Consider the following 15,565-nt stretch of genomic DNA (forward strand, 5'->3'; position numbering starts at 1 on the left):
TCACTGCGTTGTGGAGCAGTATCATACTCCAGTCAGTTAATGATGACGACCCAAATCAAATTTGTATTAGTAATAACCTCGGAAAATATCCTGAGAAGGGAGAAAGCTTCCTGTGAATCCACCTGACCTTAGAGAGCAAACTAAGCAAACTGTGTGCAAACTAAGCCAAACTTTGGAAGAATTTTTATTGCATAGAAATCCAACCCCCAGAAAAAGCCCTTGCAAGTGTTTTTAACAAATAATAAAACTCTCACCAAAGGAAAACCTGAAAACCTTAAGATGGGGTTCTTGTCCCCTGCTAGGGCTCCTCACCCAGCCTTTGACAACATCCACCCAGTACAAACTGGCCTCACTGCTGGGGATTACTGGGTGCCACACCCACACCCCACTTCCCTGGAAATCCCATGTTTGCCTCCTTGCCCACAGCATTTGCCAGCTCTACAAAGGTGGAGCTGATGCTTTTTCTTTCTTCTGGGAAGCAGGGGACAGAACGTTTCTTTATTTGCAGAAATCACCTCCAAATCCAGAGGAACACATCTAATTTTTATCAAAATCTATAATTAAATTAAATCAACAGCCCACTCAGCAATAGCTGTATTCTCAACGTGAAGGAGAAAGGAAGAATAAAAAGGTTTCTTAAATAAACTGGCAGCTGGGATAAAATTACCGTCGCCACCCTCCTCCCAGCCCGCGCAGACAAACAGTGCCTTTGAGTATTCACGGTCCTGCCAGACTCAATCCAGCCCGGATAAACCACCAATCTGATTACGGCCACAAACGTTAAGTATGAAACATACCACCAAAAAGATCTGTTTGTGGTAGGATACACTCCGAACCCTTCCCAGTCATTCTGAGAAGGGATGCCTTCAAGGAGCTTAAAGACAAAACATAGCAGACAAAGCAAAACCCTGGGAACACCAAAATCACCTCTTTATTGGAGTCTTTGGGAGATTTACAAATAAATAAACTTTGCAAATTCCATTTTCAGCTAACTGGCAAGCACCTCACCCAAAATATTACATGAAATATGTTGGCTTGGAAGCGTTTTCATCTCAGAGGGAGAAAGAAAAACTCCCACCTTCCAGCTCCCGCAGAATACAGATGTGTCCTTAGTGACAATAAAGCACCCTTTGAAGAGGGAGGGGGGAAAAGCAGCCCGAGCGCTGCGGTCTGAGCCCGGCCAAGCCAGCCCGGTATTTGAGGTGAGGAAGGGCTCACGCCAAAACCAGCAAAGCCAACGGGAGCTTTGCCATCCATTTCTGTGGTGGAAAACTGGGCCCTGGGTCAAAGCAAGCAAAATACTTCAGCTTCGTTCCTTTTCCAACACACACACATGCATGTCCACAGGCATGCTCGAGCCCACATACACCCACAGTATCGCCCTCGGCACGATCCCAGCTTTGTGCTCAACAGTGGACACCAACGTTAAACACCAGTTAAAGCCTCCGAAAGGTGCAACAGCACCACAGTCGGAACCATTTAAGCTTCACTCACATTTAGGTGGCCTGTGAATCAACGCAAGATAATTTTAGAAATCTCTTTACAAGCAAAGCCAGCAATTCCTCTGCTCTAAAGAGTGTAAGAACCCTCAAAAATAATAAAAAAATAACAACAACAGAGCTTTCCTCATGACAGAGCTCCAAACTATCAGATTTCCCAGGGAAGTGGGAGAAGACCAAGGGGAATAGAGAGGGCGTCCAAGATCAGATGCAATGTCAGCAACTCCGAGAGGACTATGCTGGAGGTACGAAGCATCTGATCCAGAGTCTGTGCGTAATTCCCAAGGGATCCATCAGCGGTGAGCAGGAAAAGCAAGCCGGGATTGACCGGGGAGGGGGGAGCTGCTAAAAATCTGTAGTTTGACACCATCCAGACTTCATTCCAGAAAGTAACTGCCATACCTGGTACATTGTTTTATTTAAAAGCAAGAATAAACCCCCAATTTTTTGCAGCCAGGAGTGCCTAGAGCGACACCTGCTACCCCTCAGAAGGGAATTTCTTTTGCAGCACCCAGCTCAGGCTGGGCACCGCGTTACAAGAGGCTGAAAAGGTGGTGGGAGGTCAGAAAAGCACAACCTGATAAAAAGCTTCAGAAACCATCGCACCAGGAAAAGTTAAAAGCTGAATACGGAGACCTCAGCTGAGGATCAGCTGACGTGGGGGCCGAGGAAGGCTGGTAGTCAGGGACAGCTACTTGAAGGAGGTAAATATTAAAGAAAGCAAAACAAAGCACGCTGAAAGAAGGCTTGAACTGATCATCAAGAGGAAAAGAAAGGCTGAAGATGTCTGTCAGAGCACAGAGAGCAGGGATGCTGCGGTGCTTGGAGCATTTTAAAACAGGTTACACAAACTCTGGGACTTCTCTTAATTGAGCAGAGGCAGCAAGATCATGCGGCGCAAGAGGCTTTTCTACCGCCAATTGTCTTCTAGATCAAAACAGAAAAAGGAAAAAATCCAAGATGCCAGCAGGATAGCTTCTCCTCATGCCTTACAAACAGCCGGTTCTCCTCCGCCCCGACACGACCCTGCATTTCCAGCTAGTAACAAATCTAGTGAGAAAAGGCTTGGCCTCTGGCACCACTGTTGGACAGACAGAGTGCAACTGTGCAACAGGCAAGCCAGATTTTAAAACAGAAAATACATAAATATTGCACAACAGCCTCAGATTCTGTATAACCCACAGAACTGCAAGATGCAACTCTTCTTGCTTTACGAGGTGACATAAAAGTGGTAAAGCGAGCCTCTACCTCCCAACTTGCTATCTAAACCAGCCTAATTCCAGACTTTGGTACCAGCCAGCCGGGACCCCTTTTGCTGCTACAGGATGCACAGCAGCTCCAAGGAAGCACCACATTCCCAGTGACGTGCAGGGATAAAAGAGAGGGAAAAGAGACAATTTAAACAATGTTATAAACGGCCTCACACGCTACTAGCGAGCAGTCCAGATGTTTTGCATGAAAAGTCAAGCTGTCCTCGAGACCTTTCCACCCTGCATCTTGTTTACAAGTCCCTGGAGCACAAAACAGGTCCTAGCAAGCTTTTCAAGTTGCACAATAGTCCATGTTTGACAGACACTCACCCGTTACAGATTGCTGGAGGACCATCACATGGCTGCATCTTCTCTCCTCAAGGCCACCCCTGTCTAGAGGTGTCATCCCCAGCTGCTGGGACCTCAGCATCATCCTTCCCATACACCTTTTAATACGGAGGTACTGCCAATAGCCCCAATCCCCATCAACTTCTATCATTCCAGAGAACCAGCTGTCTTTGGATTTCTGTGCCTTGATCTCTTCTACTCCATACCAGCACTTCGCTGCCAACACAACCATTAATGCTTTAAAGCAGTCTTTCAACAACCCAAGCCACTTCAACACACACACACAAAAAAAATATCCAAAAAGAACCCCAACCAAAAACAAAGCAACCCCCTGCCCTCCCCAGTTCTTTTATCCATGGTTTGCACCATGGGCAGGGAGGGATGAGGGACAGGAAATCAAACAAATTCAAAGTCATGTCATTTTTATGACTAAATGCCAGTTGGTCTCTTTCCTTTGACATTTAGCTAATAATTGTTTCAGCCAAATAATCCAACAGCACTGAGCTCAGTAGCCCATAAATGCCTCTGGTGTTTTACTGAATGCTAAAAACAACACTTGCTGCTCTCCCGCTCTCCAGTACATGTGGTTACACACACACACACTTTCCTTAACCCTTCAACCCCCTCTGAACCCACACATGAATCAGCTGGCTGTGATGACTTGCTGTGCTTAAATTTAGCAGTTTGCTCCACCACTGGCCCCACGCAGAGCTTCCACGCATCCACCCGCGTGGGCAGGAGGAAGGAGGGGGAGAAGAAAAGGAAGCAAATACCTCCTCCTCTTGCTAGAGAAGAGCGGTAGTAACAGGACTGGAACTTGCTCCTCATTAACTGCCTGCCGATTGCTACCGGCTACCCTCATAAGCCATCAAGCCCTGGAAGTTCCCTTGCAAGCTTCCCAGATCCAGCTGTAGCACAACCTTTGTTTACACGTTTCCTTTTAATCGTCTTGACACGATTTTAACCACCTGGTGATGTTCCTACCCTTTAACCTTCACCTGAGCTGAATTTCCATTTCTCAAAAGATTCCTTTTTGGCCCAAGTTGTATCTGCTTAAACTGAAATAGGTCAAGAAACTTCCCCGGAACTCCTCCCTTTGTTACTCTGCACATCTGCTGGGAGCTTGCGGACCCCATCGCTACCCCTTTCTCCTTCACACTCAGTGTGCCTTCTTGCTTTTCTGAGCTGCAGACTTGTAGTAACCCTCTCGCAGACACAGGCGACACAAACATTAATTTTTCCCTTTTGGTGTGCCTCCGTGAGAGGTACCAGGCTGCACCCCTGGGGCACGCATTACCTGTTGGCTCAGCTGCTGTCACATCAACCTCACCAGGGTGCTCAGCACTTGCCATACCGAGAGCCAGTGGCTCTGCACACCGACAGCCAGCTAGCTACATGAGGCTCCTGCTGAAGATAAACGTATCTAAGAAGCACAATGTATTTCAGCACTGACAACATTACTGGTAGCTGTGCTCAGCAGAAAGGACCAAGCGACTTTGAAGGGAAAGCCAAGGCAAGAAGCCTGCAGACAACCACTTCTAAGCTGGGTCCATACAACCAGACAGCTTTTAGTGGCACAAAACCTCCCTGGACATCCTGCTTCAAATTAGGAGAGACCGTAACACCTCGCAACTGCTCCTCAGGCCAAGATCTCAAAGCGCTTTACAGATTTATTATCATACCGTTGAAGCTCTGGCACAATTCCCACATCAGAATCAAGGCACAAGGCGCTGCGCAGGGCCAGAGGCAGGTCTGGGCTGAGCCACGCAGGCTGCCAGTGCTAACAAATGCTGGAGCCACCTGCCATGTCCCTCACCACGCACACGCGGTCTGCCTGCCCTTATTTCCCATGTACTCGGGATGCTCCACACCAAACGTGCAGGGAGAGACACGCTAAGGCAAACGGCCCCCTGGTAGGTGCCACCACGCCCCGAAGCAATGGCCATCGCGTGTAGGGTCCACAAGCCTCTGCGGAGCAACTCACACGCCGATGCCAGCAGACCCATCTGCTTCTGCTTTCTCTGCCAGCAGCAGCAATGGAGGGGACACACAGCGGCACGGAGCACCCGGACCGCAGCAGGAGGATGACAGTCAGAGGCTTTATGCTGAATAAAGCTTCTCACCCGGCAGAAGCACGTTGCCCAGACGATCTCGTAACTCCCCCCCTGTGCCATGACGTTACCCGGTTAATCATGCAATGAGGTGGTGAGCGATACCGTCCGCACACGGTGCCCCTTACAGCAGCAATCTGACAAAGAAGTTACAGATCTCCACTTGATAGAGCTATTTTCTGAAAAAAATGCCTCTATTTTATCTTTGAGAGGTTTTTTTACCATTAGGACAAAGATAGAAAACCCTCCTCCACCAAAACACTCCACATGCGATGATTTGCTTTGTCATGCCACTTTAATACAGGCACAGCAGCTAGAGAATTAAAGCAGATCTGCTGAGTGATGGCAGAGAAACTTCCTCACAATACCTGCATGCCTTAAGAAAAAGAAATATTTTGGTTTTTCCTTGTAGCAACACTAGCACAGGCCAACATACAAAACACCAACACACTCATTTCCATCCCCGGGCACGCTGCTCGAGCTCTCTCCATTTTGGGTCATTCCAGGCAGCTTCATGTTACATCGCATCCGAGCTGCTGCACAGAAAGCCAAGCTCCCCATGGCACAAAGCGGCGGAGAGAAAGAAGGAAAACGCACATCGAGGCTCATCAAAGCCGTGACAGGCATGGTAAGGCACGGGGCCAAGGGGCAGAATTGCCGCTGGTCCCGACACGGTGACTGCTCACCGAGCCCAACCGTGTCACCGCTGGAGAACAAAGAGGGGACGCGGGCTCCCGGTGGCACTGCCGGGATGCTCTTCCCAACGGATCGAGGCCTGGAAAACAGGAGCTCCGGTTCTACCTGGCTCCCTCCGCACCTGCCTGCATCCATCGAGGCCCCGCGTGCCCTTCACCCGGCGACGCAGCCGCTGCCCTCACCCCGCCAAGGGCAGCCGGGGCCGGCGTGTGGCCGCCTGGGCTCGTCGCCCCTCCGAGGGTGCGGGACCACCGAGGGCCGCCCGCCCATCGGCCCGGCCCGGGGCCCCAGCGCGGGGAGGCTGCGGCCTGTGGACCCCGCAGGGAGGGGGCCAGGCCCGGCCAGGCCCTGGGGCCGCCGCCGGCCTCACCTGCTCGGCGCCGTAGGCCGTGGCGAACTGGACGAACTCCTCCACCCGCACGAAGCCGTCGCCGTCCCGGTCCAGCGCGTCGAAGACGGGGCGGAGACGCGGCTCCTCCTCGGGCCGGCCCGGGGGCTCGGCGAGGCCCCCCAGGGTCGGGCAGTCCCCCTGCTCCAGTGGGGACCAGGGCGGCGGCCCCGGGGCGGGCTCAGGTGCCCAGAGACCCGGTTCCGGCTCCGGCTCGGGCCCGTCCCGCCGCGGCCCCCGGGGGAGCGGGGGCTCGGGCCCGGCGGCCGGCGGATGCGGCTCCATTTTCACCGGCGGCGCTGAGCGCCCGCCGCCGCCCGCCCCGCCGCTGCCCGCCGGCCATGCCCCGCGGCCATGCCCCCCTCACATCGCTGCCGCCCAGCGGGGCGGTGACCACGGCCGGGACCGGTGCGGCGATGCCGGTGCGGTGCCAGCAGTTAGCTCCGCCCGGGCACACGGCTTTGTGCGAGGAGGCGGCGGCCGGCCCCGCCCGCCGAACCGCCACCGGGGGCGGCCCCGCTCCGCCCGCCCGGCAGCGGCGGCCCCGAGCGCCGGGGGACGCGGCTCCGCGCCGCGGTCAGTGCCGGACAAGGTGCGGGGGGGTGGGGGGTGGAGGCGGCGACGAGAAACAGCCCAGCCGCCCGCCCGCCCGCGCCGCCGCTCCGGGGCAGCCCGCGGCGAACCGCCCGATCCAGCCCAGCAGCCGCCGCAGTAGCCGGCCCGGTGACGTCACTCGCCTGCCACCGCGGCCACGCCCCCACCACCCCCCCGAGGCGGCGCGAAGCCGTGCGGGAGGCCACGCCCCTGCGCGGGCGGGGAAGGGCCACGCGGCGCGCCAGCACGTGCCACCCGCGCCCCTCGCGGGGGGTCACCCCGCGCCCCGCCAGCCTCCCCACGCGTCCCCCCAGCCCTGCACCACTCGCCCCGGCCGCCCCTCAGACCCCTGCCCGGGGGCTCCACCAGCCCCACTGCCACGGGGAACGGGCACAACGCCCCAGGTTCTAGTGCCAGAGCTGCTGGCTTCCCAGCCTGTCACCAGAGCTCAGCGTCACCAAACGGCGGCCGCTGCCCCTGGCAAGAGGGGGAGGAGCACCAGACCAGCACCCCCCACCCCCCCCAGCAGAGCAGCTCCCCGCACAGGCATGTGAGAAGGTCGCAGCTGAGTGGGGACATTCTTTATTCGTGGCCTGGAGGAAGGAGCAAAACCTGGCAAGTCTACAATCAAGTAGGAAACGCGATCAAGTAGGGAAAGAAGCTTCACAGGATTCAGGATAAGCTTAAACATTGCCAGCAGCGACGGGGGCGTGCGTACGGCTTCGGCAGCCCCGCACAGAGCCGGTGCAGCCCCCACAGCTCAGTGCCACGCTCGGGATGGACCAAGCTCCAGCCAGCGCTTGATCTACCCTCAGCCACAGTGTCTGCACAAAGAAAGGAGACGGCGTGAGACTGGTGAGACTGGCGTGACAGACAGATGGGTGCCGGACAGACAGCTGGACATCTCGGGCTCCCAGCAGCTACAGTGCTATGGTCCACAGCAGTAGAGCCAGCTCCGGTGGGATGTGACCTCACACCACCTCTGCTCCTTGGGGAGGGACACTCCAGCAGCCTCCGGGGCCACTGCCCCATCCAGGAACGTCCCACGAGGGGACAGGGCCATCTCCCCTGCCAGGGCCAGCTTGGTCCTTGCTTCCCGCCAAGAGCCACCAGCTACTGCTGCCAAGTCAGAGCTGGCCTCAGCCCCCCAGGCGGGCTGAACTGCTCCCCCCTCCCAAGGAACCGGGGGTCTTGGGCAGCTCTCAGGCCGAGATAGGGAGAGGTGTGGAAGAGGATGGATATCCACAGCCAGCTCTGCCTGGGACTTGGGAAAAAACAGGAGAGCAGCTCGGAGGGAGACACAAATGGAGAGTGAACATCGCAGCCCACACCCCCTGCTGTCCCCGTGCCCTCAGCTCAGAAGAAATTAACAGCACAGAGGAGGGTGGGGTTGCTCCCTACCCTGCACCCCCAGTGCTCCCTCCCCCAGGCAGATGCAGGATCAGCAACATCACCACCATTCACTGATCAGAGGCGGCAGCTATCAACTCTGGCTCCAGGAGATGTCCCCCCCGAGATGTCCCAGAGCAGCAGTTCGGTCACGTTTCTGTCCATCGGTCAATCCCAGCCTGTCCATCATTGATTTTTGTTTGTTCCTGCAGCCCAGAAATCTGCAAGACAGCACAGAGGTGGGTATGCAGTGCTGCCTGGGCCTGCCCTGCTCCCAGAGGCCGCCACGCCGGACCCAAGTAGGGGGAGAGGGGAAGAAAGGAGACCCCTCTCCTGGAAAGAAGTGCCAGGCCCCAGCCACCAGCTCCCTTCCCACCTCTGCAGACATATGCCAACAGACTTGCATGCAAGTCAGCCGCAACACAAGACACCCTGCAGTAACTCATGCAAGGAAGGGGAGAGAGAGGCCATTGGGACTCTCTGTGCCCAATCCTGCTGGTGGGGCACAGAGAAGGAGCAGCACGTCACTTCAGGGGACACTCAGAGGTGTCCAGACAAGCATCTTCCAGCAGGAACAAGAGATACCATGTCAACTGCAGGCTCAGAGGAAAAACCCAGCAAGCTCTCCTGCCCTTCCCAAGTCATCCCTAGGACCATCCACAAGGACTCAGAGGTGTTCCCCACATTGCTCTGACAACCGCATGGGGGGTGACCCTGCTCCACCCTCCCAAAAGCAGAGGAAGTTTTGAGAACAAGTGCTGCCAAGTTGAGACCCAAGCTGGCTGCCCTCCCCGGGAGACCCTGACACCCAGCATGTCCCCACTGCCCCAAGACAGCGCACGTGCCACGCAGCTGCCGCAGGAGGGGCAGAGCTGGGACTGCTACAAGGTGACCGAGGCACCTGAAGATGGTAATGCCATACCCACTGTTATGGCAGCCACGCCCCTATGCCATGAAGCAATGGGGTTTCTGACAATTCCTGCTCTAATCCCACGGAGGGGGAAATGCACGTCACCTAGAGTTTAGCAGAGGATGAAGCAATACCCAGCAAAGCGGGGAAGTTGTTGGCAGAGGTCAGCCAGCTCCCACCATCCACGACCAGGGTGGTGCCCGTCACGTAGGAGGAGAGGGGGCTCGCCAGGTACAGCGTGCTGTGGGCAATCTCCGTCTTGTTCCCTGCGCGCTGCAGGGGGATCATGTCAAACTGGCTTGCTGCCTCCGCAAATTTCCCACCTAGGAGTGGCAAAGAGAAGAGCCAGCTCAGATCACGGGACCGCCTGCCCACCACCACTGTCCGCCAGACCCTGTGGCACGGTTTGCATGGGGCTTGCTGAGTGCGCCGTGGAAACTAAATGAGATCCTGGCACAGCCCTGGGACAGGCCAGGGACAAAGGCCTGAGGAGAGAGTTAAATGAGGGTGGCTCAAGCCCAGCAGCAGGATTTGTACTGCAACAGTTAAGTTCCACCTCAGCTTTCCCAGCCTCTTGGGCTGAACTGGCACTCTGCTGAGAGACTGCGAGAGCTAAACCATCAGGCAAGGCAGCCGGCCAGGCTGAGCTTTGGGGAAGCACCTTACACCATGTCATTGCATCAGAGGTCACAAAAAGCCGCCGCTCAATAGAGAAAAATCAGTGCCTTGCGAGTCATCGAGGATGCAGGAAGGGCTGCTCCCCCAAAAAGACATGCCAGCCTAGTCACAGGACAGCCGTGCCCAGCAGCAACAGCCCCAGCCGCATCACATGTCCCACGGGCTGCATGGCACTGGTAGTCTGCCACAGTCCCCTCCCAGCGAGCCACACCGAGGCAGAGACAGGAGCCCCAGGTTGCCTTACCCAGCCGCCGGTAGCCCTCGGTGCCTGTAATGGGGCCTGGCGCTAAGCTGTTCACTCGGACGTTGTTGGGTCCCCACTCCACAGCAAGGTGGCGGGTCATAGCATCTGGGAAGGGATTACAACAGGAATGAGAAATGGAGAGCAGAGCCGGTGGGGGGAACGCAAAACGCCACAGAAGACTGTGGTCAAGAGCAAAGGGCCCTGGAAGAGCACTCAGGCATGTAGTAACCACACTGTTTTATAGTCACCTCTTTCAAGGACATCTTCCCATCCCAATATTTGAGAAGAAGCAGCTTCCTTACTGGCCCCACACAGCTCACAGAACCCCAGCAAGGAGCATTTAGGTACCTATGGCAGCCTTAGCAGCACCAGCATGCACCTGGAGGGCCTGTCCTCGGTAGCTCAGGGTCGCTGTGATGTTAACGATGATCCCACCATGGTCCTGGGGAAGAAAAAGAGACACGGCATTAGGCAGGGAGCAGCACAAGGGGTCACATAGTGGCATGGTGGAACAAGGGAGCTGAGCTAGGAGGGATGGTCACCCACGGGCACTGCCACCACTGCGTTGCTAACCCATCACCAGGGCAGCACTGCCCACCCAGCCTCAGTGAGCTGGGGCAGCCAGCAAGGCCCTTCTAGAGAGGCAGGAGATGCAGGGGACAAGCAAAGGCCAAGAGAAAGCAGAGGAGCCGGAAAAGGAGCAGCAGATCACACCTTCTTCCCTGGCATGTGGCAGAGCATGGAAAGTTGCCACAGCAATCGAAAGCCCCAGGGCAAGGGACTGACAAGATTCCCAGTTCCTGCACAGAGGCTGCCACCCCTGGGAGGGAACGGACTGGATCTAAGAATGGTGGGTGGCAGAGGCCTGGCAGCACAGCCCTGGTTACACCAGTGCTGTACTCCCTTCTGCCCTCCACGCCACCTTGAATTGCTCAGGAGCAAAGTGTGGTTTGTTTGACACTAACTCCCTGCCTATCAGCAGCCCCTCCTCCGAGTCCTCTGGCTCTGGTCCCACTTACCCGGAAATATTTCTCAAAGAGGACTTTGGAGGTGTTGAAGGTGCCAATGGTGTCGATATCTATCACAGTCTTGAAGGCGTTGAAGGACAGGGCAGCGGCTGGGCACAGAAAGTTTCCCGCAGCACCTGAAGAACAAGCAGCCAGGAGCACAGTCAGGACTGGGCCAGGAGAGGGTCAGGCAGGTTCAGAGCACTCCTGCAAGAGGGACGGTGAGTGATACTGTCTGGGTAGACTAGAAAGCACATGGAAAAAGGTCTGATAAGAGGATAAACAGTTTGTGGCTCTAAGTGCCCAGCACCACAGCCAGCCTGAGGGCAGGAGGGTGCTGGCGCAGTGGGAGCAGGGATGATCCACACCAGGCAAGCACGGGCAGCCACCTATCACAAACAGGTCTCTGCTTCTTCTGAGCCCATCCCCTCTGTGCTCCCGGGGGGCTGCCCAGACGCTCCCAGGCCAAAGCAGCATAAGGCAGACACTAGGCAAACAATCTCCATACAGGAAAACACCCTTCCCAGCAGCAAGTACTGAATCTTTCCCCTGTCCACTCCAGAAGCTCACCATTAATGAGGATGTCAATCCGCTTGAACTCCTTCAGCGCCTCATCCACTGCTGCCACAATGGTTTGGGGCTGCCTGACATCTATGGACAGAGGCAGGCACTGCTGGCCTGTGGCTGCCTCCAGCTTCTTCGATGCCTGCAAAAAAAAAAGAGACTTGAGATTCTTTCTGGGACTCTCTCCTTCAGCAAGGGTTAGACCCAGACCTTTGAACAGGCGAGGAAGTGGTCAGCCAGGGGCCACGTCCCTGTTGGCATACAGCAAACACTGCAGGCAGGGGAGAGACCTGCCTGAGCACAGCCAGCTTCAGCCATGCAGCACCCTGACGCTAAAGCCCTGGGGTAGCCAGGGGAAGCTCGGGCACATCATGCCCCAACCGAATGCCAGGCTGGCCCTGAGGCCACAGCTCGCTAAGCCTGGTTATCTCCGTGGCCTGTCATCGACACAGCACACCCCGAGCAACACCTCTGCAGGACAGGTACAAAGGTCGGATGCCGACAAGGCATTTTTTGGTACAAGCCCAGGCATAATTAACCTTTAGATCCAAAAAACATCAGTAGGCAAAAAGGGCAAACGCAGACCAGCAGTTGCCAGGGACTCTGCCCGTGAGGCAGAGAGAGCTAGCTCTGCGGCTCAGCATCTGCCACAAAGCACCCCGAGGCACTCGTTAAGAACAGGCTCCCCCAGCAAATAAAGCACAGGGGACACACAAACTCAGCAGCAACCCTGCACAACACCCAGCAAAGCTCCACATTCCTGCTTGGGCTCATCAGGCCCTTCTGTGAAAAGCCTTGATCCCCCACTAGCCCACACATACACCGAGCCTCAAGGGCCTGGGCAAATGGTCCCTGTGTACTCAGAAGACTCCAGCCCCTGAGGACTAAACAGCTGTTGAGCTTTGCAGCTTGTTTTCTGGCACGTGAGCACACAGGAATACAAAATGAGAGAAAGCCATCCCTGGGAAGCAGCTGGGTCATGCCAGCTTACCCCCAAGTGCTGGTTTTGATCTTTATTATATTTCAGACCACACGCAGCTACCACAAAGCTCTCACACAGCTGATTTCAGCCCGAGGCTGCAGCACCAGCCACGGTGAGGAATGGAAACTGTGACCAGCCAAACCCCAGCCCAGGGTCAGACACAGGGGCGGGTGTTTCTTTTGCCCAGCTGGCTACAGCTAGTCTAATACAGCTTCTTCAGTCAGTGCTTTCCAGACTTGCGCCTCCCTCTCTGTCCAAAGCACAAGACAGCTGAGATCTGGGGACCTGCCTCAACCCACCTAACTCTTGGACAAGAGGGTCTTGTCCTACTTGAAGCTGAGATTTAAGTTTGGCCTTGGACTGTGCCACTTCCCTGCTGACAAACCTTCACCGCAGTTTGTTTCCTTCTGTCTCATCAACAAAAAAGCAATGTGATACCTGGAACAGACACCCCCAAAGCTGGCAGGGGAAGGCAGCAAGTCCTGCTGTAGTGGGCCAGCTCACAGACATATGATTAACAGAAAGCCAGTCTGTTACCCAACTTGAAATTTAAACAAAACATGTGAATATCTATACTGAAGAACAAGAAAGAATTTGAAAACCAGAGGATGTTAGTTAACCCTTATGAACAGTTAACAAAACATGGCCTTAGGAAAAGGAACAGACACCATAAATTAAGTCAAGCTAAGAAGTACCAAGATAAGCTCAAGGAGAACGAAATGGTTAATGAGATTAAACAGAAAATTACTTGAACTATCCTAATCAGCACGCTAAAAGATCCACCATGAAGCAAAGAAAGCCCCCTGCTAACAAAGCCCCCTCCACACAGAACATGCAGTGAAAACCAAGAATGCTGTACTTGAAATGGAGATAAGGCTTGTAAGAACCCATGAGAATTAAGTGCAACTAAACATAACTATGAACAATTGTTCAAAGTGTACTAAATTTTTACTGCGTGTTAGGAGGCGCGCTAGCTTTATGGATTTAGCACCCAGCACCTGTCTCTGCAGACAGTCAACAAATACTCAATTCAGTGTGTGAATTGGTGCTGTGCACCAGGTAATGGACCCGCTTACAGGACACCGCCACGATTAACTGAGCTCTACCATGAGGTGCGGTGGGTGCAGCCCACCCTAAACCTGCACCCTGCCCACCACTGCTGTACTGAAGATCTCAGAGGCCGAAGAAGACAGAGCAGCACTAGTAAGCCGTTTCTCCTGCTGCACTGCTCCCAAGGCTCCCAGCCTCACCCAGCAGAGACAGCAGGATTTCCAAGTGTTCACAACTCTTCCTTCTGCCTGTCTGTCCCGCTGGAGCCCACAGACTCACCTCGGACACTCGCTGCAGGTTCCTGCTTGCAATGACCGTCCGGCAGCCATGTCTGCAAAGAAGGGGCTAGTGAGAAGGGCCACGCAGCACTGACTCCTCACAGGCATCTCACATTTCTGGGGTTCACCAGGAGCTTGGTCGGGGAACGGTGGGAGTTGGCACAACTTGGAGGAGTTGCTGTTCCTCCAAGCCCGCAGGGCTCCAAGAGGGGGAGAATCACAGCGCACCAGAGACCGACCCGAGCCCTGTGACAGGGCCAGCCCCCGCCTCCCACACCCCCACGAGCCCACCTGCAGCAGGCAGGGCTGCCCGCAACTCCCCCCGGGGCCCGGCTGCCCCCAGCTTCTCACCCCACCCCCGTAGGCCACGCTACCACAGCCTCCTCAAGCGAAAGGAAGCTTTTACGCTCCCACTGGCGCCCGAGGAGCCTAAGCAGCACACACACACACCCCCGGGCACCGCCGCTGCCCCCCAGCCGCACCTCATGAAGATCTCGGCGACGCGGAAGCCGATGCCCGAGCCGCCGCCGGTGATGAACGCCACCTGGCCCCTGGGGGAGCAGAGGGTCAGTCAGCGCTCAGCGCCAGGCACGGCCCAGCCAGGGCGGCCCCAGCACCGCGCTAGGCCGCGGCGGGGACCGGCCGACCCCCAGGCCGCGGCCCGGCACCCGTGGCCGCCAGCGGCCCGGCACTCACGCCAGGATGTCGGGGCTGAAGAGGTGGCGGTACTCGCGCAGGCAGTCGTCCGTGTCCACGTCCGCCGGCGGCCGAGATGCACCGGCAGCCTCCGCCATGGCGGCGCGATGTGCCGCCGGCAGCGGGCCCGGCCGCAGGGCACGCCGGGTGAGCGCGCCGCGCACGGGCTGCCGGGAGAGGCGGGCCCCGCCAGGGCACGCCCTGCGCATGCGCGGGCATCAGCGGGCGTTGCCTGGCAACGGCGCGGGGCTGCCGTGCGTCCCACAGCGCCCCCCAGTGTCCCCAGTGACACGCCGGTGCGCGGCGCCCGGAGAGTCCCCGTCCCCTCCAGCGACCTGCAGGGGCTCCTGCTGCCCCGGAACAGCCCCGTGACTCCCAGTGCCGCTCCCACAGCTTCCCAGCACCGCCCCAGTGCTCCCCTGGGAAATCTCAGTGCATCCCAGAGCTTCCCAGCACTGCCCCAGTGCCCCTAGGGATGTCCCAGTGCTTCCCAGAGTTTCCCAGTACTGCCCCAGTGCCCCCTAAGAACATCCCAGTGCTTTCCCCAGTGCCCCTGGGGTCATCCCAGTGCTTCCCAGAGCTTCCCAGTACCACCCCAATGTTCCCCAGGGACAGCTCAGTGCCTCTCAGAGCTTCCCCATACCACCCCAGTGCCCCCTGGAGACATCCCAGTGCTTCCCAGAGCTTCCCAGTACTGCTGCAATACCCCCTCGGGACAACCCAGTGCTTTCCAGAGCTTTCCAGTACCACCCCAGTGCTCCCCAGGGACAGCTCAGTGCCTCCCAGTCTTCCAGCACTCCCCCAGTGCCCACTGGGGACATTCCAGCGCCCCCAGAGCCCTCCAGCACTTGCTGGTGGCATTTGAGGGAGGAGACGGAGCC

General features: G+C 56.6%; 2 protein-coding genes across 4 annotated transcripts in view; both read right to left on the reverse strand.

The window, feature by feature from the left end:
* The window catches only part of RAB11FIP3 (RAB11 family interacting protein 3), a 77,797-nt gene extending 70,827 nt beyond the window's left edge, over nt 1-6,970 (reverse strand). The window contains exon 1 of one of the 2 annotated variants that reach the window (XM_037385981.1): nt 6,275-6,970. In XM_037385981.1, the coding sequence (XP_037241878.1) occupies nt 6,275-6,577 (303 nt within the window). In that variant the 5' untranslated portion in view covers nt 6,578-6,970. The remainder of the gene's footprint in view (nt 1-6,274) is intronic. The other variant, XM_037385982.1, reaches the window with a different exon arrangement.
* A 482-nt stretch (nt 6,971-7,452) lies between these two features.
* Nucleotides 7,453-15,470, reverse strand: DECR2 (2,4-dienoyl-CoA reductase 2). 2 transcript variants are annotated; one of them, XM_037386011.1, is made up of 9 exons: nt 14,685-15,470; nt 14,471-14,539; nt 13,990-14,041; nt 11,685-11,820; nt 11,127-11,251; nt 10,456-10,549; nt 10,108-10,212; nt 9,320-9,508; nt 7,453-8,496 (listed from the first exon to the last, which is right to left on the reverse strand). In XM_037386011.1, the coding sequence occupies exons 1-9, from the start codon at nt 14,891-14,893 to the stop codon at nt 8,462-8,464; spliced, it is 1,014 nt and encodes a 337-aa protein (XP_037241908.1). In that variant the 5' UTR covers nt 14,894-15,470; the 3' UTR covers nt 7,453-8,461. The 2 variants fall into 2 exon arrangements, with proteins under 2 accessions (XP_037241908.1, XP_037241909.1); XM_037386012.1 differs by having other exon boundaries at nt 9,291-9,508.
* Nucleotides 15,471-15,565: the final 95 nt, after the last annotated feature.

The sequence above is a fragment of the Falco rusticolus genome, chromosome 4, assembly GCF_015220075.1.
Source record: "Falco rusticolus isolate bFalRus1 chromosome 4, bFalRus1.pri, whole genome shotgun sequence".
In the NCBI taxonomy this organism is placed as follows: domain Eukaryota; kingdom Metazoa; phylum Chordata; class Aves; order Falconiformes; family Falconidae; genus Falco; species Falco rusticolus.

Excerpts from the sequence above, each read along its gene's own strand:
- DECR2 (XM_037386011.1), bottom strand. The coding sequence starts at position 14,893 with ATGCGCAGGGCGTGCCCTGGCGGGGCCCGCCTCTCCCGGCAGCCCGTG. Across the intron at positions 14,540-14,684 it reads TTCAGCCCCGACATCCTGGC|GGGCCAGGTGGCGTTCATCA; the intron begins GTGAGTGCCGGG and ends CTGCTCCCCCAG. Across the intron at positions 9,509-10,107 it reads CGAGGGCTACCGGCGGCTGG|GTGGGAAATTTGCGGAGGCA; the intron begins GTAAGGCAACCT and ends TGCCACTCCTAG.